Here is a 23,745-nt window from a genome sequence, read left to right on the forward strand (position 1 = left end):
TTTGTAATCCGTCCTCCCAAAAAAGACTGTCTTACTGATTCACCTTCAGCAGCTACTACTAATGACTCAAGCATACTGGACCCATGTGAGGAAGCGGCAAAGATTTCGGGTTGCAGCACTAGCAAAATAAGAAACACGAAATGCAGAAAATACCTAGATAGTTACCTGAACTTTGGTTTTATTCCATTTTCTCGAATCAAAGAATCCCTGACCCAGCCACAGTGCATTATCTGCACCAAAATTCTTGCTAACGAATGCATATGGCCGAATTAATAAGACATTTGCAGACAGCTCATCCCCAATACTGCGACAAGCCCATAGCATTTTTTAAGCCCATAAAAAAATGGACACACACCCAAAATGAGATGTCACAGTTACTGACAAGAAAACTAGCGCCTAATTGGCAACTAATATAGGGCCAAAGATCAAAGGCTTACATTTTTTCAGTTACAAATGACCTACTGATGTTTTGCTTTTATATTTTACATCAGGCTATTGTTTGTGCGTAAACATATCTAGACAGTTAATAAACATATCGTTTGTTCGAAAACAACATTTTTTTGTTATCATTACTGCAAACCATATGAGCGATAATATCATGAAATGCCAAGGGGTGCCATACAATATTTTAAGGGCGAAAAGGGGGTCTCAGGCAAAAAAAAAAAAAAAAAAGGTTGGGAACCATTGCACTATAAGCCCTGAATGTGACTTAACATTTACTTATTTATTTTTATTTTAAACCTGACTGAGTCTGAATGTAAATCGCCTTGACGTGTGTTCAGTCCACATTAAGGAAAAATCCTGGTGTCCTGCTGACAGATTTGCTGACTGCTCCATTACTGTCATTCATTTGTTTACTTATTATTATTAATTTATATTATCCCTTGCCTGGTGAAAACAAATTATTTCTCAGTTTGACTTTCGATTGAGACCAGTGGATTGGAAAAAATAAATGTAATAGCTTGATAGAAACTAAATCGATATCCAAATAAATGACGGATTCGCCAGTGTTGTTTGTAACACTGTTTACTGATTCGCCAGTGTTGTTTGTAACACTGTTTACTGTTTTCTCTGGCGAAAAGCTTGTGCACACAAAAAAGAAATGCTCTGCATGACCATGCGGCATAATGAAGCTAGTGGCTTTTGCTCATGGATCTGATGTCAGTAACATGGATTTCTATGTTTCTTTTCTATGTGTTTCTCAAATAGCACTTAACAAGTTCTGAAGTGCTAAAATATCGATCTCTGTAACCTCTTTACATTTTATAACTTTTCAGGTCTTCTCGGGTTCATTTGGTAAAAGCACTTCCACTTTCATAAAAATGATGTTTGTTGTTTGCTCAAACTACTTATTTAAAATGAGCTGAAACAACACAATTCTTGAGTTTTCTTTTGGGTAATGGGGGGCAACTTAATTGTTTTATGTTCAATTCACTTTAATTTATTTAAACTTAATACCAACCTGACCCATGTCTGGCGCGCTTGTCAAAGTTTGTCACCCTAACCCACAGGTTCCTTTTTTAAATCTTATATTTTTATAAGACAGAACACCACTAAACTGACAAGACATAAAATACTTACGTTTACTTGTGAGATCAGGCTGGACCACCATATTATTGTTTGGATGCTTACAAACTGATTTAATGTGGCCGCCATTTTAAAAGCAAAATCGAGGCTGTGGTGAGAAGAAACTCGAAAGTATCGCTTTGAGTTACACAGGAGCATCGTGTACCTGGCTGTATATCTTATCAGCGAAGAGAAAGCTACACAGATTTATAATTTCACCGCCTTTGGTTACCTAAAGGTCTGTTCTGAATGAATAGTGAAAATTAAAAGGTATATCGGACCTTATTTTCAGCTAAGTAAAGGGAGATGACACTTCTTTCCCAAAAATGTTTTAGATGCCATTTATCAAACTCAAGTTAATGAACCGATTCTTTTACTATATTAGACTTTTCATGTAACTGAATTTCGGTACTGAAAAAAAAAAAAACCCTCAATTTCCAGCTAACCTTTTAGGCACTGTAAATCGTGTTGCTGATTTGCCATAGTATTCAGTATTAAACTCAACTGAATTATGTTAAAGTGACGTTTACACCATTTCAGCATTGTGAAATTGTGGCAGCAGCTGGAGCCTGGTAGTCCACAGCATGTTGTTGCAATGTTTACAGTGCTGATCCTATACTTCCGGGTTTCTTCCCACCGCAGCCTCACTTTCTTTCTTAAAATTGGCGGCCGCATAAAATAAGCGTATTGCAAAGTTTTCAGAATGTCTGTGAGGCTTTCTATTCAAAGTTTGAGTTGTCTTCTTTGAGAGCGGCTGCAGCTCTGCTTGACATTAAAAACCTGCTTTGGCATGCGTGAATCTGCCGTGTGTACAACATGCCTAGGCCAGTGTGTCTGAGCAACTGGCAGGAAGACCTGAATAGCCACAGGTCAGGAGAATCTCTATGTTTGGTAATTTATCTTGTCATTTGATGTTCCCCTGCAGGCACACAACATCATAGGACATTATTAATATTAGGTTAGATTAGGGTCATGATGTGAGATGACCAAAATTCAATGTCTAGTCAGCGTCTAAGGACAATTTTATTTTGACATCCAATAACAGCGTCAAATTACATCGATATTTGGTTGATTTTAGGTTGTGTTGGAAAGTGACCAAAATCAAACATCTGATAGATGTCATAGTGGTATCGTCTACACGTCAAAGTGTAACATGACATTGACGTCAGCCTGATGTTAGGTTCTGACATCAACCCGGTTTTCATTTCCAAACAAACTCCAACGTCCCCATGAGGTTGGGGTACAACATCAATATGACGCCATGTTGACGTTCTGTGTCTTCAGGGTCAATACAAGAGACAGGATGGACAGAGCTGGTCAAATTGTCTGACCTCACTTCAGCATTCTCTCTTAGCCAATACTGTAGCTGCTTTTCCACTTTGTGGTACAGTATGGTCTGGCACAGCATGGCTTGCTTCTGTTCAGATTTGCTTACGTTTTGCATTTCAACTGCAGTTTAATACCCTTTGAAGTGGGAGATATATTTGATGTAGTTGCAACACCTCTAGTGCTGTGAAATCATCGCAAACATGATAAACAAATGCATGACACAAACTAACCCACAACGCAAAGGCAATGAATGCTACCGATAAAATGTTTTTGAGTGTGGCTGCAGCTCACTATTTAAATACAGCCAGTTTGGCTTCTCCTGTTTTAAATCCAATGATAATGGTAGTGACTTTTCTCTTGAGCCAATTGGTGATCAACAGTGTGTATACAGTATGTTTTGTTAATGGTTTAGGTTAACGGTAAGTTTTTGCATAAACCACATCTGAGGTGGTACTAAAAGTACCAGTTATTAGGTAAGGAGTGCAGTTGAAAAGCCCCCAAATGTGAGCAGTACGAAACCAAACTGTGCTCCATTTAATCATCAGGGGTTGCCACAGCAGAATGAACCGCCAACTTATCCAGCATATGTTTTACACAGCAGATACCCTTCCAGCTGCAAACCAGTACTGAGAAACACCCATACACACTCATCCACACACACTATGGAAACTGAAGCACCTGGAGGAAACCCACGCAAACACAGCGAGAACTTGCAAACTCCACACAGAAACACCAACATTTAATATCACAACTGCTGTAAAATGTGCTAGAAGCAATGAGATAAAGATTTTGTCACCACAGGCACGTATTTTTCATGTGCCTGGATTGTAGATAACAGTTTTTGGGAGGAGGAACTAAGTGTCTGACCTCTGCATGTCACTGAGGGAAGCGCTTAATATGGTGAATAGTCTAACAGATGGTTGAGGAAAAAAAAAAAACAGCTGCCGAACGGATGGATGGGCTGGGTTGAGAGCTTGGCCAGTTGTTAATTGAGCTGGCTGATTTAATATGCGTATAAATGTGTTAGTAGAGCGAGTGTGGGTTTGTCTGCATTTTGACAGAGGATGGTGTTGAAGAAAAGAGCTCAAAACGGCTGTGTCACTAACCCAGAATTCTCTTGTGTGTTGTTTAGGAGTGTTGTGTGATGTGACAGAGATGCTAGAAATGACAAGAGGCTTGTCTACACTTGCTATTTATCTCTCTTTATTGGGCTTATTTGGATGAGTGCGACTGACCTCTTATTGCAATACAAACACATTGATTGGCATCACAGTTTTGAACAAACAAAAACAACAACTTGTCCAATACTACATTTCAGCATTGATGCTTTCTCATCAAAGCTAGTTTTTTATCCCCAAATTGGTTGTTGTTGTAATTTTGTTGCAGAGGAGTCAGCATGAATTGACCCTATTTACTTTCTTGTTTTCTTTAATCAAAATATAATTACTTTCTTTAAAATGAGTTTTTTTTTCCGTGCTAACATCTTCCTGGAGGCACTGACAGGTGGTCCAGCATAGCAAACACTATTTAGCATTGCAAACAGAACTGGTGTGGAGGTCAGTTTTTGGATATTTCCCTTCGTGACTAGCATCACTTATTTAAATAGCTCTTATAGTGCATTTGTTGTGATTTATTTTAAAATTTCACTCAGTATTGCCAAATTAAAAGCTTTCTAGTTATCTGTCGTATTTTTTTCTATTAATGTGTACAAAAATATCACAAGGCTTAAGAAACAGCATATTACACAGCAAAATCTTCTGAGTAAAATTTACTCAGTTTAGATAGTATTTGGTCCCTCTTTGAATTTAGTTAATGTTACTTAGGTTAATGAAACAATGAAAGGATTGATGAGGTGATGATTGAGGACTGATGATGAACACCTGTTATTAAGCAGAAACACTGAAGAGAAACACAAAAATACAACTGACTTCAGATGAAATCACAGCCTTAGATGAAATCAGCTGAAATATAATACACTGAATCTCTCAAAATCACAGCAGAAGATCAACTTGATCAATAAGCAACTCCACAAATTACTAACTTTACTTACTATTGACCTTATTCTCCGTGGACGAGTGGGCGCTGCCATTTGAATCATTTTGGCACGAGACTTCCGGTCTCATTTACTTCCATTCATTTTTAGACATTAAAAACTGCTTGTTTCGCTGTTTGATGTTGCAAACTGATATTTCCTTGTTATATTATTCTACTTGGTCTGTATAGTCATGCAAACATTTGTTTGTAGAGCAAGTAGTTTGACCGTTTTTTGCCGTTTATTATTCCTAGTCATTTCTCCCATAGGCGACTGAAACGGAAGTTCCAAGACAATCGCGAAAACAGGCGCACTTCCGCATTTTAGAATAAGGTCAATAAAGTAAAAAAAAAAGTTTGCCTAACTATAAAGAGGGACCAAATACTCTCTGAACTGAGTAGATTTTACTCATTGGATTTTGCTGTGTAATGTCCTTTCTGTTGTAATGTTAATACACTCTCAACTCTTTGTATATTGCAATTATGTTTTGGGGATGCACAATATGTTGCATTGACATGGCATATTAATAATCAACATGGTGATCTGCTGTGTTAATTTATACATTTATTCATATTATATATTTATTTAGATCATTGGCAGTTTATTTAGTAAAGACTGAAAATAACTTTTTGCTTCTGTACAAGTTACTAACCTGCCACAAATAGCTAGTTCCTTAAATTCATTTGTGTTTTGTTTTTGGGAATCGTGAGTTATAAAACGGTTGGGAGCCGCTGGTATAGGCAGTCTTACTACTATACATTCGTGACTTTATCACAATTCCTTTCTATTGTGCAGTATGACACTTCATTAATATCTGATCCACTGAACCTGTGTTTTTATTATTTGTACTGTCCTCTGTAATCAAATAAACAACGTGCTTATCCTTTAAAGAGGTAATTCAGCCTAAATGAGCGCCATAGATCAGGATGTGCCGTGTAACAGTGATTAAGTGTCGCATTTGCAAGCAATTGAGCAGGAGACATGCAAAGTGAGATCTCTGGCCCTGTGGCTTCTGACTCTACCAAAGGTTTTTCTGGAGATTTATGTGTAGGATTTAATTACGCTGCTTCATTCTTGTTGTTGACGAGATAGAAAAAATTGCTGACACTTCTGTTCTTCCGTAATTACTCCTTGAGGAGAAGACAGCCGGATTGTAGATCATATTGCATTTAATGAAACAATATAACAGGAGTTTCTTGGTCCTGGAAGTGGCACAGGACCGGAGAGAGACATTCTAATAACACTTCATTTGTTTGCCGGTGCCCAGTGTGTTGTTAGGTGACAGTTAGATGCAGCCCTAGGACATTAAATTATACCCTGCTAGTTATCTTTTGTTTTGACTCATGGGAAATGCTTCGCCTGGTGGTGTCCAATCTCTGGGCTTTGTTCAGAGTTCATCAAATAGCCATGATGATAAGCACTCTCCATTGACTCGATAGTCTGTCACAGTGGTAAAGTCCCTGCCAGGGTGGCCAGACTACATACATTTTTTTTTTTCAGACGACATGATGAGGGACACAGTCCTATCCACCTCCAGGCCGGTGGCTTTTGGCCGTGATGCAATCTGAAATGTCTCTTTTCCCCTCTTAACCAGATAGCAACTTGAATTACTTTTTTTTCTGCTTCTTTGAGCCAATGAGGATTCATTGAGGAGTGAGGAGTTTAGAGTCTATTTTGATCTCTCCGGCTGAAATAGCTTCTCCCGCATGAGGGTGCCAATTACAGTGCCACTGGGTTCTGGGAGAGTGTCGGTGAGATGGGGATTGGATCACAAGTCCAATAGTGTCAAACCACTTCCTTAGCAAAGAGAAAGAACCGATAATATCAATTTACAAAAGTCTGATGTGTTAGAGCACACAGATTAGTCAAAATATCAACACAGGACAATACAATCCAGAGCATTTAAGGTAACCTTTACTGTGAGTTCATTGCTAGAGCACCATTATTTTTTTTATTTTAAAGAGGTCTTGTCATGCTCTTTTATTCATTCATTAATTTTCTTGTCGGCTTAGTCCCTTTTTTAATTCGGGGTCGCCACAGCGGAATGAACCGCCAACTTATCGGGCACATTTTTACGCAGCGGATGCCTTTCCAGCCGCAACCAATCTCTGGGAGATGTTCACACACACACACACACCCATACACTTTGGACAATTTAGCCTACCCAATTCACCTGTACTGCATGTCTTTGGACTGTGGGGGAAACGGGAGCACCCGGTGTTAACCCACGCAAACGCAGGGAGAACATGCAAACTCCACACAGAAACGCCAACTAACCCAACCGAGGCTCGAACCAGCGACCTTCTTGCTGTGAGGTGACAACACTACCTATTGTGCCACTGCGTTGCCATGCTCTTTTATAAAATTATTATTTCTGGCTGGTGTACTAAAAGATGCTCTCATGCATGGTGCTTCAAAAAATGCATTATATTTCAAAGAGTTCACAATATTACAATACCGTTTTTTTACCCAGTCTGGCACAAATGGCTCAATTAGTTTCAGGTTTGATGAAGTCTCGCCTACTGAAAATCGAGATGCATTGTGATTTAGTTGAACAACTTAGAAGATGTTTCAGTACTGCCACTTCCTTCTCCAAATATCTTTGCCATTTCTTTTGGGTTGCAGACATTTGAATACATATGTACTATCAAACTACAACATTTGGGTTTTGTAAAATACACACATATGTCTATGGAGAAGGTAATGTTGATCATTTTGCAGATAATCTGATGAATGTTATTCACAACCGATACACACTGTTTAGATTACTAGAATCTTCTTTTTACTCCAAGCACCTCTGATCTGTCCACTACAGTGCACCACTCATCATCCATCATAGGTCAACTAATATGGTCATTAAGATGTTTAAACAACAAAATACTTGTTCTTAAAGATATTAAAGAATTAGAATATCAAATATTTCACAAAAAAAATTTGTCAAGAACATTGGTTCAGAGAGTGGCACAGAATCTTTGCACACACAAAAATTACAAGACATATCAGAGTACCAAGATTGTTGTTATTATGCCTCACACCCACCATCCAACAATTACAATTTCCATAGACGGGAATTTCATGTTCTAAAAATATAATTTTAAATGCTAGTAGTCCAAGCAAGGTAGGTTGTAGGTTTGTAGGTTTGTTTGTTATTAAAAAGAAAATATTAAAAAAAAATCTTTTTGGAGTGGACTATGAGCATTTTAAACTTGGTAAACAAAATGCAATGTAATGTGTATTTATATAGGGCATTTATTGTGTATGGCCATACATCCAAAGCACTTCACAATCATCAGGGGGGGTCTCTCCACACCACCACCAGTGTACAGCATCCACTTGAATGATGCGACGGCAGCCACAGGACAACGGCGCCAGTGCGCTCACCACAAACTAGCTGTAGGTGGTATGGAGAGACAGTGATACAGCCAATTCTGTGGATGGGGATGATTGGAAGGCCGTGATGTATGTGTGTGAATGATCGTATAAATGTTTCCCAGTACTGGGTGGCAGATGAAAGGGCATCTGCTGTGTAAAACATATGCTGGATAAGATGGCTGTTCATTCCGAAGTGGCAAAACCTGATGAATAAAGAGACTAAGCTGAAGGAAAATGAATGAATATTCCAAATCTATGTTGGTTTGTGTAGAAAGTAAGACTGGAGTTACTGACTATTTGGTTTAGGCCCTTCAAAAGTCTTTTGTGAAAGAGATTATTTACTGTGGTCTCTTATCTTTGAAACTTTACAGGTTTCATTGTCACAAGCAGCAAGCTAGTTTCTGAAAAAGACCCATTTTGCTTTTTCATTCAAATATTACTATTCTTGCTTCTTGTAATGTTGGTCTTAATGTTGAGTGTAAAAAAGTAAAAGAGAATAATAAATAATTTCATGTGAAAAAAAAAATGATTCTGAACTGCTAAAACAAGTCTTTGGGCATTAAAGTTTCATTTGCATCACCTATCTAGACTAAAAAAATATTCAAAGATAATTTCTTTGGATTTACAAAATTTTAAGTTAAGTGATTGTAAACAATTTATTTGGGCTGAATTTAAACAAACAAATTAAGTTGCACATTACTAAATTTAATTAGTATGTTTAAATTCAACACATATAAATTGTTTGCAACAATTTTGCTGGAATCTTGTTTTTCAGTGCACGTAGATCCTTAACAAATTCTACTTTGAGCCTCAAATACTGAGTTGGGTGTATGTTGTCTGCAAGATTAAGCATTTATCATTAAGACCGAAATGTTTATACTGGCAAGACTTTTACATAAACTCACTGCTAAAATCACTAAAGCTACAAAATGTATCTGTTACTGACATGATATCATTACTTTGTTGTTTATGAGAATTTGCGAGGCTTGTACAGTAAGAGCTTAAATAAAAACATCACACAGACATACATGCATGAAACACTTGGATACTTGTAACATTTAGTTCCAGTGGATTAATTAGTTCTTGCAATATTTCATCAATGAGTGTGTACACATTTATATAGTAAAATAAATTCCAATCATCAGCAGTTAAAGATACTATGCTTTACAAGTCTGTTTGGCCAAATGTAAAAATGAGCAATTCTGTGCTAGTCAACCTTGCCTCGAAAAAAATGTATCGAAATACGTAAAGCGTTTTTATGTGTAAAAAAGGTCTATAAAGTATTATATTTGATTTACCAAAGTCACACAAGTGGCAATTTTTCACATTGGTCACATCGATAACAAAAAGATGTCACGTCCATAACGACAATTTTTCCTGCAAAAATATTAAATAAAATTAAATCAGTAATTTTGATCCTTTTGGTTATCATTATTTCTTTTGTGTTGTGCAGTTTAATTCACAGAATTTCTACAAAGTATGTTGTATACTGCAAACTCGCATTTAAAGTACAAAACATGTTTACAGATTAATATTTTTCTGGTTCCTTAACTGTGGTCAGTTGTTCTGGAAATTATAAACAGATGTTTCAATATAATGTTAGCATATACTTTGTATGTGAATTTATGTTTTGAGTTTTACTGTAAATGTCAGATCTATAATGCTGGAATTGCTCAAATCGGTTCTAAGTTCACCTATTTAATTGAATTGAGTTTACAAAAGAACACACTAGATATTTTACATGAATTTTCAACAGTTTTTTTTTGCTGATATACTGTAATAAAAGCTGTGAACTCTTTGACATTAATTATAGACCAAAACACTTTTGGCATGTCTTTTTATGTGATGTCAGAGGAAAAATTTTTATTTCCTAAATAAATTTTACTGAACAGTTAGTCTGAAGAACATTTTAAAATTCTAAAGAATCATTTTCCACTATAAACAACCTTTTACAAAGTGCAAAGGTTAATATCGATGCTAAAGGTTTTTAATGGAACTATCAATACCCATTAAAGGATCTTTTTTTATCAAGACTGCAGGCTTTGAACAAAATGAGAGGGATTTTTGGTTGAACTGCCTCTTTAAGAGTGATTCTATCCTCTTTAGTAGCTTCAATAAAAATTTATGTGGACCTCAGAAAAAAATGACATAGCAAGCAAGGCAGTGATGAATGATTTATGTGTAAATGTATGATTAATGTCTTGTCCTTTATGCCTAAGTTTAAAGCTTTCTCACAAACCTTTCACGTTTAACTGCTGTTCTAGGATTCCTTTTAGGATGCAGTCGTGCCTGAAAGCCCAGAGGAGTCAATTTGAACTTATGGTCTGCATTTGAACATCACGGATCTGTCAGAGTCTCTATACGTTCAGACAGTTCAGCCCATTTCAGCACACCATAGCATAATGGCCTTCCAGAAGCCTTCATTTCAATAGGGTTTTATCTACAGGTCACTGATCATAGAATATCGTTGATTTTCTCATAGCCCTGCATATTTCAAGCTTTCTGCTCTCCCTGAGGTCTGTATAATTTAATGTATGCTGTATAATTTAATATAGACCTTTTAAAAACAGACATAACAGAAAAAACAGTATTTATATTATTATTCACATGGCTTTAAATACTGATTTTTTTAATGTTATTTTATCCATGTTTTTATAAAAACTAAGCTTTAGTGCAGTTATATATATATATATATATATTTGCATTAATTGTTGGTGGAAACTTTCGTTTTCTTGGATTCTCATTGCTCTATATCACACTGGTGGAGGATTGAGAGTCTAATTAAAATGTTTTCAGTTGCAGGAATGTGTAATAGGAGAAGTGTCAGTGTTTTTCTTGCGTCTGTTTGTTAGAGGTTTGATACGACAGCGCGCATTAACAAAGTGTGGATGACAGTTTCTGCATTTTCAAACAGCTATTATAGAGTCTAGAGCTACACATGAAATTGAATTATAAGCCAGTTTCCCTGACAGTTATATTGGGACCAAAATTAGATACTTTTCGAGCCTGTCGAATCCAAATATTGTTTTTCTTGATGGTTTTCATTGAGTTCCTCTTAATTGTGTAGTTGTGTGTAATCATGGAAATGATAAATCTATTAAATAAAATGATGTAATCTATTATAATGATTTCTAACTCTCTTGGACCTCAATAGCAGAACACTTCTTAATCAGCTTTGTTAAGGGAAATCAGTTTGTGAGAAATAAATCACATGGAAAAATCTGAATGGGATGCAGAACTAACACATAACTTACTGATTAGGGCTGCACGATATTGGAAAATCTGATATTGCAGTATTTAATTTTTCTGCGATAAATATTACCATATGAATGCAGTTTCACAAGATAGTTTGAGGGGCGACGCAGTGGTGCAGTAGGTAGTGCTGTCGCCTCAAAGCAAGAAGGTCGCTGGGTCGTGGGTTCGATCCTCAGCCCAATTTGTCGTTTCTGTGTGGAGTTTGCATGTTCTCCCTGCGTTCGTGTGGGTTTTCTTCGGTTGCTCCAGTTCCCCCACATTTTGAAATTCAAATTCAGATTTTTTTTGCATGTCTGCTCACATTGTTGTAATAAATGTGGCCAATATCAGATTCACAGTGTGTACAGATCATGGTCCTCATCTATCTCCGATCTCAGGGTTCTTTCCCGGGGCAGCATGCCAAACCTGCTATCAAAGTCGAGCATTATCTAAGTGTGAACTCTTGAAAGTACAGTTACGGACAGCACAAACTGTCTAATTATGCACACAGTGTGTTCTGTATTAAGCACGTTGTCAGATTATGCTTAATATGATTATTGCCCTTTTCACAGACAACCGTGGTGTATTTCATGAACTGTTAAGAGTTGTTCTACTACTACTAATGTGTATTTCGCCATTTAAAACCTAAAATAAGTCACTTGTGATTAAAAACACTGTTCATTTGTGATTTATGACAACTGCGGTGCGCGTCTTTCTAACCACTGGTGTAGTGAACTCATTAAGGGTTAATGAGCAGCCGCAGACTGAACTGTGAAGTTGGTTCATAGTATCCCGGTTTGCAGATTTTATTTTACTTTATTATAAAAAACAGGCAAGTGAAGAAGGGGGGTTTTGGTGCTTAAGCACCTGCCCTTTTTCACTCAGAGAGAAAGCTGCCTCTTAAAATGAAAGTGCATGGATCCCCTGTTCGCAACACCCCCAACTCTCTTCAGCTTCGCGTTCAACCAAATCATTAACCAGATTGTTTAACAAGCACCAGTTTTGCCTTCAATTTGTTTTTTCAAAATGAACAACCAACTTTCTGTGGTAAAGTAATTGTCATGTGTGCCATTTTACAATGCAGCTAAGAAGTAGATGTTTGAAGCAAAGAATGAGGACGCATGTCGCTCAAAGATTATGTAAAAGTCACATGAAATCCTAAATTACTGTTCACACTGCGGTTGCATTGCAAAATATCAGATCAGCGTCTGATTTAATACTACATATGGCACAAATCTGAATTAAGAAGATCAGATTCCATGCGGTTTGGGCCGTTTACACGTAGCCTTTGACAGTTTCTGGGTATAGTCTAACAGTATTCAGGTACAGAAAATGAAGTCACAATGCTAAAAAATGCTTTTCTTACTTTGCTTTGTGTAGTTTATAGTCCAAATATCTAAAAATGCTTAAATCAAGTAAGAAAATAGTTTAGTTTTCAACTTCAGAAGAAATTAATGAAAATATAAACTTTTTCCCTTAAAAACAAGTAAAATAAACATGCTTTCACTTTGAAATGTAGATATTTAGACCAGAAAATCGGACTAGATGTAGACAAAAATTCTAAAGTAGGTTTTTTTTTCATAAATCAAATAAATCCAATATTATTGCAGTAATTAAATACAATTCTGTAGCTGCTAGTCAACTATAAATCAGACTCAGCATTGAATATCTGGCGATGTGACTTTTGCAGATGCGCACATTGCGATATCAATGCTGAAACAATATATTGTGCAGCCCTGTTACTGATACTGAACATGCAACTGATACACGTTCTTTGTAAATGTGTACTTTTTGTGTGATATCAATGAACAAAGAATGTGTATCTTTATTTTGAATCAGAATTTCTCATTCACTTCAATTTAGGATCTATATGTGAAATCACAGTGGCACACTGAGAATCACTTGCTTCACTTTATAATTTTAACCAAGCTGCTTTAATCAGGAGATGGTCAGACTAATTTTACACTTCATGATGGACCACTACCTGGAGTCTAATTGGTACTTTTTACATTATTCCCTAGGAAGACCCAACCACGAAATCGCTATAAAAATCTAAGCTCCAAATCATTAACTCTCACAGCTTGTTCAGCTAAAACCCAATTCATGCTTTTGCACATGACATCCCAATTTAAAATCTGTGATGCAGCAATATAAGAGAAAAATAATTGAATGATATGAAATGACAGCCTTTTTAAGAAGATTAACCAGTTAAATATAATGATTATTGATGGTTTGTTTATTTAGTGCACATAAGGATCCAGGTGCTGTTTGTAAGTTTTAACACAGAGTCCACACTTTGGAGGCTTAGTAACTACTAGCTAGTTTGTAACAAAATCTTTTCCATTTTCAGTTGCACCACATGTTCTTAAGGTAAAGTGTAGACAGTGGGTCGTAATCTCTCCGTAGAAATGATGCGTAGTGGCATTGAATAATGAGATCCAATCCAATGAGAAGCATTTAAATTGTTACACTGCTTTACAATTCTGCAACTATATACAGTATATGCATGTATAACTGTCATTTGATATTGAAATGACAAATTGCATTTTTATAGTATTTCGCATTGCATTCAGTCACTAAGAAAAGATGATGCACATACCAGCATCATGAGCTGTGAATGTACACAAAATACACATGACGTAATCAAAACAATAAACTTGATATTTTTTATATACTACACATGAAAGAGAAAAGAACGGGGAGAAAAACTCAGGATTTAGGAGGAACATAAAGCTGTGAGTAGTGGGAGAACATTCTTCATTATCGTCGTGGGCTCCTCAATGTAAACTAATCTCTCCATCATCTCTTTTCTACTGTTATACATGGAAGGAGGCTGCCGTAAATATTCAGTTGGAACCCAGTGTCGCGTTTAAACTAAGTTTAGTGGTGCCACACAAAAATATTTAGTCATGTGTAAGTTGTAATTTAGCGTCCCTTTATGCCACAACTAGGAAACGTTTTAACTTATGCCCTGCTGGTGCAACCGGCCCCTGGCCTATATATGAATTGATTGCTTGTACTATACAAGTACACTTGATTTTATTTCCTGATAAATGATAAGTAAACTTTATAAACAGTCAAATCTGAATTCTTGACAAAGTTGAATCAGGTTTTTCAGATTGCCTAAGATTTCTTTCAGTAATGCAGATATGTTGCAGTCTTTTCTGGATTCTTCACAGGAAAAAAAAATTAATCCCAATAGATATTTACTCTTTGATTTTTTTGCACTCATGAAAATAAAGTCAATATCATTTTGATTAAAAGTTTGCGAGTGAAACAAGCTTGTTATACTCTAATCCAATAGTTTGCATTAGTAGCAGTTTATTTTTTAACCATGCTTATTCCAAATATATTTCCCAAAATGATTATGTAAAGTGTTATAACCTGTTAATCAAATCAACCAGCTAGCAAACATTTAATTGAAGCATAGTATAGGATAATAATGCAAAAATACTGTGTATTTAACAGATTTAATAAAAAAAAAACTTCAATCCCATAAAGCAAAATTGAAATTAAAGTCAAGTGAGAAGTATAAAGTTGTTAAAGAAAAAAAAAGTATGATGCAGTTTATTACATTATTATAAGGAAGACCAACAGGTCGGTTTTTAAAATATAATGAGGTATTTTTGAAAACATGGAGAAAATGTTTTTATTTATGGAATATTACTGCTAAGACTGGAAGGGGTCTTGAATGGGACTATGCCCAGCAGTTTTGGGCATGTTTCTTAAAAAGAGTAATTAGAATAACCGAGTTAGTAACTAAGTTAAATGATAAAAAAAGTAACTAATTACCAGGGAAAGTAACTATTGTGTTACTTTAAGAAAAAAAAAAACTAAATTTGTCAAATGACTATAAAATAAATATAAAACATTGTACACTAATCTACACTATTTTAATGTTGTTCTAGGATAATTTGAGAGACAACCATCAAATTCAGCATATCACTCTAAATATTATCATTATAGTAGCACAATAAAACATTATTGATGGTTTTGAACTATAAGTATTTCTTGCACTTCACAAGAATTGTAAATAAACAAATCTTAATATAAATTCTTCTTCTTAAGAAATGTACCAAAAATAAACAAATAATAATATGACACATACAGTACATACTCTCTTTGTATATGAATTATGTAAATGAAAATTATAAAACTGTCACACAACTGGTAGACATAACCTACTGTAGCCTGCTTGAAGTATTTTCTTGCTCACAAAAGTAAACAGTTTAACAAGAAGTGCTCAATATAATACTGAACAATATACCAAAAATACACAATAATAATAGTAATATTAATAATATACACTGTAAAGTGCAAATAAAACTGATATGTAGGCTAATAAAGTAAAAATCACCTGCCATATCTGATCAATATATTTCCAGTTTGCAAGAGCTACCTTGTAAAAAGATGGAAATGGACTCTATCTAAGCCAATCATCATGTTCTCAGTCACATCACGTTCACAGACACACCTATGATCATCACTGGTTGGTTATGTGTCCTGCCCCAGCCCCAAAAACACACACAAACCCCTGAGAAAGAGATTGGTTCTGTGGTTAAGAGAAATGCTGTTTGGATGAAAACTGCTGTAGTGTTCTCAATTATAGTAACTCACATTTGCAATATTGTCAGTAACGGTAATGGCGTTGTAACGAGAGAAACAGTCATTCATTTGATTACTCATTACTAAAAAAAGTAGCGGCATTTTTCCCATTACTGATGCCCTGTGCTTTGTGGGTATTAGAGTTATTGTATATTTGGTTTATTTAAAGACAAAATTCCTTTTTCTCTTTTTTTTAGTCAGTAAGTGTCAATTTTACATTCTGTTTGGCTTTCTGCACAGGCTGCCAAATTTAGAATTGAGGTTCAATTTGCCTCCCAAAAATGTATGTAAATGCGTGTAGCACTGTATATAAAACTGTTCTTTTTGTTCAGTTTTTTCTCTGCTCTTATTCCTGCAGCCAAATACTGTTCCTTATTCTTTCAAATGGACTACTGAATTTTCAGAGTGACTGGAGAACAATACGTGTGTAAAAACTGTAATGTCACTGCCTTTGCTTCATTATAAGAATGATAGAGGTGCATCTTCAAAAACACTTAGAGGCGAAATCTCATGTCAAGAGCTCTTTTTGTGGCTGCTAATGGAAGGAAATGGATGGGGTCTGAAAAAAAGATGTAAATGAGAGCTCCATCAGGTTTATTTGTGAGGCCTTTGTGTCATTTTATGCCTGAACTGTTTGACCGAATTGACCTAATTTATCAGCTCTTTCTTTGTTCTTCCTGTTTCCCCAGAAACCTGTTAGATCGTGACACATTCTCCAAGTCGGATCCTTGTAAGTATCTCTCTTTTTCATGGCTGAAGCATTTATTTTTGAAGCCAAAATCTCTTTAAAATCTATTTTCTACACGTGTTCGCATATACAGAGTTAGTCCTCGGGCTTTGTAACTCACGAACACTATGTTGTTCTCAGGTTCGGTCTCTTCCACACACCTCTCTGAGTTTCTTCTGCTCTCCACACTTTGCCTGTAATTTGTCTACTCTGCCATTTCTCCAAGTTGCCGAAAATGCATGCATAGAATTTGCATCACAATGTGACAGCTTTTCCTCACTATCAACAAAAATGCAGAAACGCTTAATATATGCAGAGCATGAACTCGGCCTCCAGAATACAAATGCTTCTTGAGTCATGGAGACATTTAGACCCGTGTACAGTAAATCTCTCGCTGAAGACATGCGATTATGAAATACAGAGCAATGGGTCAAATAGCATGGCCTTTATTGCATTTTTAATCTTCGCGAGTACGACTTTGATTGCTTAATAGTTGCCTTTTCTTCAGGGAAATTTTATGTTAAAGATATAAAAAATGTGCAATTTTTAATGAAAGCCTAATAGGTTCATATTGGTTGTTTAACATTGTCAAATTCTAAAAGCAAGCATATGTGAATGAGTGTGTATGAATGTTTCCTTGTGATTGGTTGCAGCTGGAAGGGCATCCGCTGTGTAAAACATATGCGGGATAAGTTGGCAGTTCATTGCGCTGTGGCGACCCCTAATGAATAAAGGGACTAAGCCGAAAAGAAATTATATTATATTATATTATATTATATTATATTATATTATATTATATTATATTATATTATATTATATTATATTATATTATATTTTACTTGCTTCAAATATTTAGTTATGATTCACTCTGAAATTCAGATTTGTTTGTACACATAGAGGAATAGAATATAAACAGTTTCTGAGTGAACCATAGATGCATTTTTGAATAATTAAAAATATATATAAGCAAAAATGTGATATATGAGGCAATATGTTTTTTATGAAACAGGTCATCCGTAACATTATTCATTTTGAAGGAATAAATTACAAATATTTATACATCAAAATGTGATATTATATTAGATGAGGGCAGAGTGTTCATAACTTTGTTGAACTAAATTATAAAATAATAAAAAACTGCATAGGCCAAATGATTTGGAAGAACTATTAAGATTTCTTCTGAAAATAGGTAAAATAGGAAATTATGAAATTTTTCTGTAGTAAAGTGAAGATTGTTTTCTATAATAAACAGGTAATATACCTTTCTAACATTTCTGGTTTAAATTAGAAATTTTATACAAGCAATGCACTGTAAAACCCAGCTGTCAGCTGTATCAAATGAAATGAGTGTAGTTAACTCTAATTGACTGAAAGTTAATTCTGTTCATTTGAAAAGAGTTTTGAACTCAGTGTGGAAGGTAATGAACATTACTTCAACTTAAATGGAGCAAGTTCACATTACTCATGGAGTAAATTTGTTTTTAACTTAATTTGTTTCTAAAGGTTTTTTGCAATCGGTTTCCTTAAACGGTTTGAGTTGACTTAACTTACTGAGTTTTACTGTACTCAGTTGGTTTGAATTCTCTTCATTTTTTGGGCTTTACTGTGCTCAAACTGCTTTTTTTTTACTCAAATGGATTAGGTTCACAGTACTTATTTGGATTAGTTTTTAAACTCAATTGGTTTGTTGAAATCGGTTTCCTCAAATGGTTTGAGTTACCTTAAGTTTTTGGGTTTTACAGTGTGGGAAATTATAAATTACAGGGCTTTATAATTTGAATTTCTAATGAGAGAAATGTAAGCAGACTACTTTATCCATCCTTAATTTAATCCCATTTTTGCCTATAAAAAACCTTTAAGACGTTGAGACTTATTTATTTATTTTTCCAGGGATTTAATTAACTTATCTTTTTTCATTATATCAGTATTAGATTAGGAGTTGGCTTTGAATTTAAATGTTTGTACTATCTAAAAGATGTTTCCTAAAATATAATTGATGCTGATTTCTGCCCCCTTTCTCTTCTGTTCTCAGTGTGTATTCTATATACTCAGGGAGCAGAGTCTAAGCAGTGGCGTGAGGTAAGTGTTCACGTTCAGAAACAAACCTATAATCAGCTCTGACAGAGACTCCCTCATTTACCCTAATCTGCTCTGTATCTCTCCACCCCCTTCACTCTCTCTCCAGTGCCCATCACTGCCCATTGATTCTCCTCATGAATATTCATCACTCTGTCCCCATGGCCCTGACTGATTGGCTGTTAAGATGATTGTACACTTTCCGTCAGCGATTAGCATTAAAGTCGATCAGCCTGAAAGTTATAGACCAGTGCATGTGTAATGCGTCCAGGCTCACCCAAAGTGATTTTTCACACTTAAAAAGCGTCCCGACTCCCAGATTTTGGCAGGTCATTGCAATCAGTTAGAAATCGGCCGTCCTCAGGCTACCATATCCATCACCGTGCATGCTATAAAAATATGACAAAATTGCACTGCGGCACTCTTTTTCAGGGCTCGGTTTGTGTTCGTTTTTAATTGAATCCCCTATTAGCAGGTGGCAGTTGTTGGAGCAGGTGTTTGCGGGGCAGTTGCAAATGTCAGGTGGGGCGCATAAAGAGCCGTGACAACTTTTGACCCAAAATAAAAGCATCCCGTGGTGTTCGCAGCCAGGTTTGATGGAACACCTTTCACCTGCGATGAAAGACGACGGCTTACGTAACACTTGAGCAGGTTGCTTACTCCGATTAGCTGTGTAGACTTTTTCTCCTTGCATCTGGCCCGTGTAAGATTCCTCTTGTTTGGGTATAATACCAACCGCAGTGGAAAAGAGGCAGTCAAGCTGTAAGGGATTGATAAGGATGGAGTTTTCTTTTTGCGTTGCTCTGTCTCAGCAGGAGATTTGCGAGTATGTGTGTCTCTCTCTTTGTTGCTAACACGGCGTAAGCTGCCTGGCATTGACCGGATGATTGTGTCCAAATTTTCGGCTACTGAATACCATGTTCTGTTAGCTTTTTTTGCTAAAATGTTTACTGTGTTTAATTCTTTATACATTAATATGTGATAAGCCATCCAATGGTATGCACTTAAATGGGTTGTATAGAATATTCTCTGTCTAAAAAAAAATCCATTGAATTTTGTAAAAATTGGTGTATTTGTTTAACACGATGGCTTGAATATTAGTGTAACACGACTAGAGAAGCTTATTTGTTGAATCTAAGTACACCAGTGTTCATAATTTTAATAGTACCAAAGTTCATTTAAGGCAAGTCATTTCATTCGGCGGACATCTTTGAAATACTTCTCAGACATGCAAATACAATTTTCCATCCTATTGAATCGGAAAACATAAAATTCTCCAAAACTGTTTGCCAAACTCACAATTAAATTTCGTATTTGGAATTACCAATGAGATGTGTAAGGGAGCCATCGGCAAAGACATTAATATGATGTAAATCCATATGCTGGAGGTTTTAATGAGCAAACAACTATACAAAGTACAGGCAGAGGCTCAGTCTGAAAAGGGCAAGGTTAATACAAATGTTAAGGCAGTCCAACACAATGAAACAAACTGATTCCAAAATCTAAAGAACCAGGTTAACAGGCAGGCAATAGATCTTAACAATGAGGCAAACACAATAAAAAAAGAAATGCTCAGTAAGGATGTAAACTGGCAATGAACCCTTTTCATAAGCCTTTTAAGATGCGTTTAATGGCCTTAAAGCATCTTAAATCCTTAAAAGTTTTTAATATGTATATATTTTTAAATCTATAAATGTTTATTTTTTGAGCAAATAAAATTGTAAAAAAAATATTTGTTGTATTCTCCCATTCACTGCGCTCTAAGTTTTTCCAACTATGACGGCTTTTGCTACTGAGAAACCCAGAAATGTGGAAAAAGTCTATACTTCGCAACAAGAATGTCTACACAGGGAATTGATAAGCGGTGGTAACCGGAACTACCACAAAGGAAACACACAGTTAATATTTTGGGGTGGGAATATTCCGGGGTTAATATCCCTCTGGTGGTGGAATAAATGAGTGTCTGCTATGTTCGTTACAGAATGTAACAAAAACTGAATTTTAAATCTTGACTTTAAACTTTCAATATCATAACAGAAAACATATACTTTTTGAGTTAGCACAAGCTAATTTAGATGTGCATCCAAATAAATAAACTCTTTTATAGTTGTTTCTGTAGGTTTCGATTAGATATCCTGTCAGTCAAACTGTGTAATTAAAATCAGTAACTTGCGTGTTACACAATGTCATCCTCTGAATAAAGTCATGTCTGATTGCACTGCTCTTTTGAGGTAATTTCTAGATTATTTCTGACTGCAGATAGTCTCCCAAAATCACAACATCTTTGTTTACATATTTGTGGGCGTTCAAGTGGTTGACATTGTGTAATTTACATTTGAATGCCGAAGGTTGGAATTCATTTAAAATTAAGAGGTCAGACGAGAAGACTTGTGTTTGTTTTAGACAGATTACAGAACTACAGAACCTTTTATTTTCAAGTGTAGTTGGTTCATTTAAAAGTAGAGCTTTCAAGCTTTATGCAGATGCATTTCTATTGTCTGTTAGGAAAGTACTTGTTGAGATTCCAGCATGTTTGAGGACCCCAGAGGGTTCATAACAATTAAGCTTCAAAGGCTTCTGTAAAGAACAAACGGCTGGAACGAGCCCCTCGTCAGTCTATAGCCATTGATTATTGCCTCCTTTACTAGAAGGTGGGGCTTTCTTCCCTAGAGTGACCATGTTGACCATTCCGTTTACCCCATTCAAAACTGTGCGGATGACATATCTTGTGTATTGCTTAGTCTTTGCTAGTACTACCAAGTGAATCCAAAACAACTAAGGTGTAGTTATTAAAAGATACAGTTCAGTTCTGATCATTTACATCACTTACCTTTGTTCCAAATTGGTTAATTGGAATCAAACTTGTTACTATATTTCAAAATGTTTGCTGTGTGTTAAAATAAAGAAACAGTCATACAGGTTTGAAACAGCATGAGGCTAACCTAAGTTATAATTTTTGGTTTAAATGTGCCTTTTAATCAGGGGTGTCCAAGCTCGGACCTGGAGGGCCGGTGTCCTGCTGAGTTTAGCTCCAACTTGCTTCAACACACCATCCAGGATGTTTCTAGTATATCTAGTAAGAGCTTGATTAGCTGGTTCCGGTGTGTTTGATTAGGGTTGGAGCTAAACTCCCCAGGACACCGGCCCTCCAGGACTGAGTTTGGACACCCCTGCTTTAAATCATAGGTCTCAAACTCAATTCCTGGAGGGCCACAGCTCTGCAAGGTTAAGCTCTTGAACACCTTGATTAGTTGGATCAGCTGTGTTTGATTAGGGTTAGAGCAAAACTGTGCAGAGCTGCAATCCTCCGGGAATCAATTTCGAGACCTATGCTTTAAATGCCTTGTTTACAGTTGCCACGAGGCAAAGGTGATGTCTTTCCGCAGCTTCTTAATTAGACACACCCCCTCTTTGTTAAAAGCCTATTCTCATATCACAAACTTTCTGACAACCGATGATGTAGCCGAGTATTATGTTAAACATAAGTGATCTGCTTCAGCCACCATACCCTCAGTTTCCTGCTTCCTATGCATGAGCTGCTTATGATTGCATTGAATAATAGACAGACAGAAACCACATCAGTTTCTTTTGCTTGACTGAAAAAAAATCCAACTAAAATGGATATTTTCTGAATGCTATTGCAGTAGAAAATGACATACAACACCTATAAGATTTCATTCAGAAATTAAGTATCATATGCCCGTTCACACTAAAAGCCAGTGGTTAGCACAGACTTCCACAGCAGGGGCAGCAGCGAAAATGGTTCCCTTCAGCAAGTTGAAAGCACTCCTGCTATTGCACTTACATTGGAGGGGCACTTAAAAATATAAATAGCATGATATATATGCAGTATATATGGGTCTGTAACTCTCATGAGATTGCAGCCATCAATAATCCAATCAGTTCTCAATGAACAAAATGCCCTATAATCATGAATTTTACATATTCATGCCGATTTTAGAGCCAGATTAAGTTTAAGGCCAAAATATATATTTTTTAAATTAAACGTTACTAATCATCAGCTGCAAGAAAACAGTCTGAAACTGATTCCAACAACTCATTTAAAAGTCATGTCAATCTGCAGATAGATCAGCTGATAGAGTTAGCAGTGCTCAAAATGTAAATAGGAAATGCTGCTACTTTCACATTTTTTATATTTCAGTACATACTTATAGAAGTTTATACATCTGACAGCACTGCTATCACAGTGACCCATCATGAATACCTAAATAATGCCTAGTCTCACAACTTGACAAAATAATTCACAGTGTTATTTAATAGGATAATAAAGCTCAGTCCCATAATAATTAGACACTGACACGTCATTGAAGTACTAACAATGCTATGTCACCACCAGTGACGACATCTTGATATTGCGTTTAAAGGCCACCTATGATGAAAATCATCTTTTGGAAGCTGCTTAGACAGAACTGTGTGCAGGTGTAGTGTGTCCACAGTCATTTTGGGGTGATATAAAGACAATAAGTCACTTTTTTAAAAAATCCTGAGAAAAAAAAACGATTTCCACACCCACCGAATTGATTAACATGTGTCTGTAGTAACATGTGTAATCATATCCACAAGACAGGATGTGCTCAAAGCAACTTTGAATAAAAGATTTGTTGAGTTTGCTGTGATCAACAATCATCATTAAATGTGATCAAGAATGGGTGTTATAAATTTAAAAGATTTTATAGATTTTTTTTTAAACAGTGCATGTTTGTCATGAATTACAGCGATTTCACTGCCTTTATCACCACAGCTGCATGTCAGTACAATTATTAAAGAAGACGCTTTAATCCAG

At 35.9% G+C, this 23,745-nt stretch overlaps 1 protein-coding gene and 1 long non-coding RNA gene across 9 annotated transcripts in view; one reads left to right on the plus strand and one right to left on the minus strand.

Moving 5' to 3' along the window:
* The window catches only part of cpne5a (copine Va), a 198,250-nt gene that overhangs the window by 44,423 nt on the left and 130,082 nt on the right, over positions 1–23,745 (plus strand). For all 8 annotated transcript variants that reach the window (XM_087263727.1, XM_087263724.1, XM_087263726.1 and 5 more), the window contains 2 exons: positions 16,828–16,868; positions 18,898–18,944. Coding sequence is in view for 2 of the 8 variants with exons in the window: in NM_001423518.1 (NP_001410447.1) it covers positions 16,828–16,868; positions 18,898–18,944 (88 nt within the window). In the remaining 6 variants the exon portion in view is untranslated. The remainder of the gene's footprint in view (positions 1–16,827; positions 16,869–18,897; positions 18,945–23,745) is intronic.
* LOC147835583 (uncharacterized) lies at positions 6,337–15,352 on the minus strand. Its single transcript, XR_015497962.1, has 4 exons — positions 12,754–15,352; positions 11,813–12,699; positions 8,425–8,592; positions 6,337–6,926 (listed from the first exon to the last, which is right to left on the minus strand). It is a non-coding gene; the product is annotated as an uncharacterized LOC147835583 (long non-coding RNA).

The sequence above is a fragment of the Danio rerio genome, chromosome 8 (assembly GCF_052040795.2).
Source record: "Danio rerio strain M-AB ecotype USA chromosome 8, GRCz13ab, whole genome shotgun sequence".
NCBI lineage: Eukaryota > Metazoa > Chordata > Actinopteri > Cypriniformes > Danionidae > Danio > Danio rerio.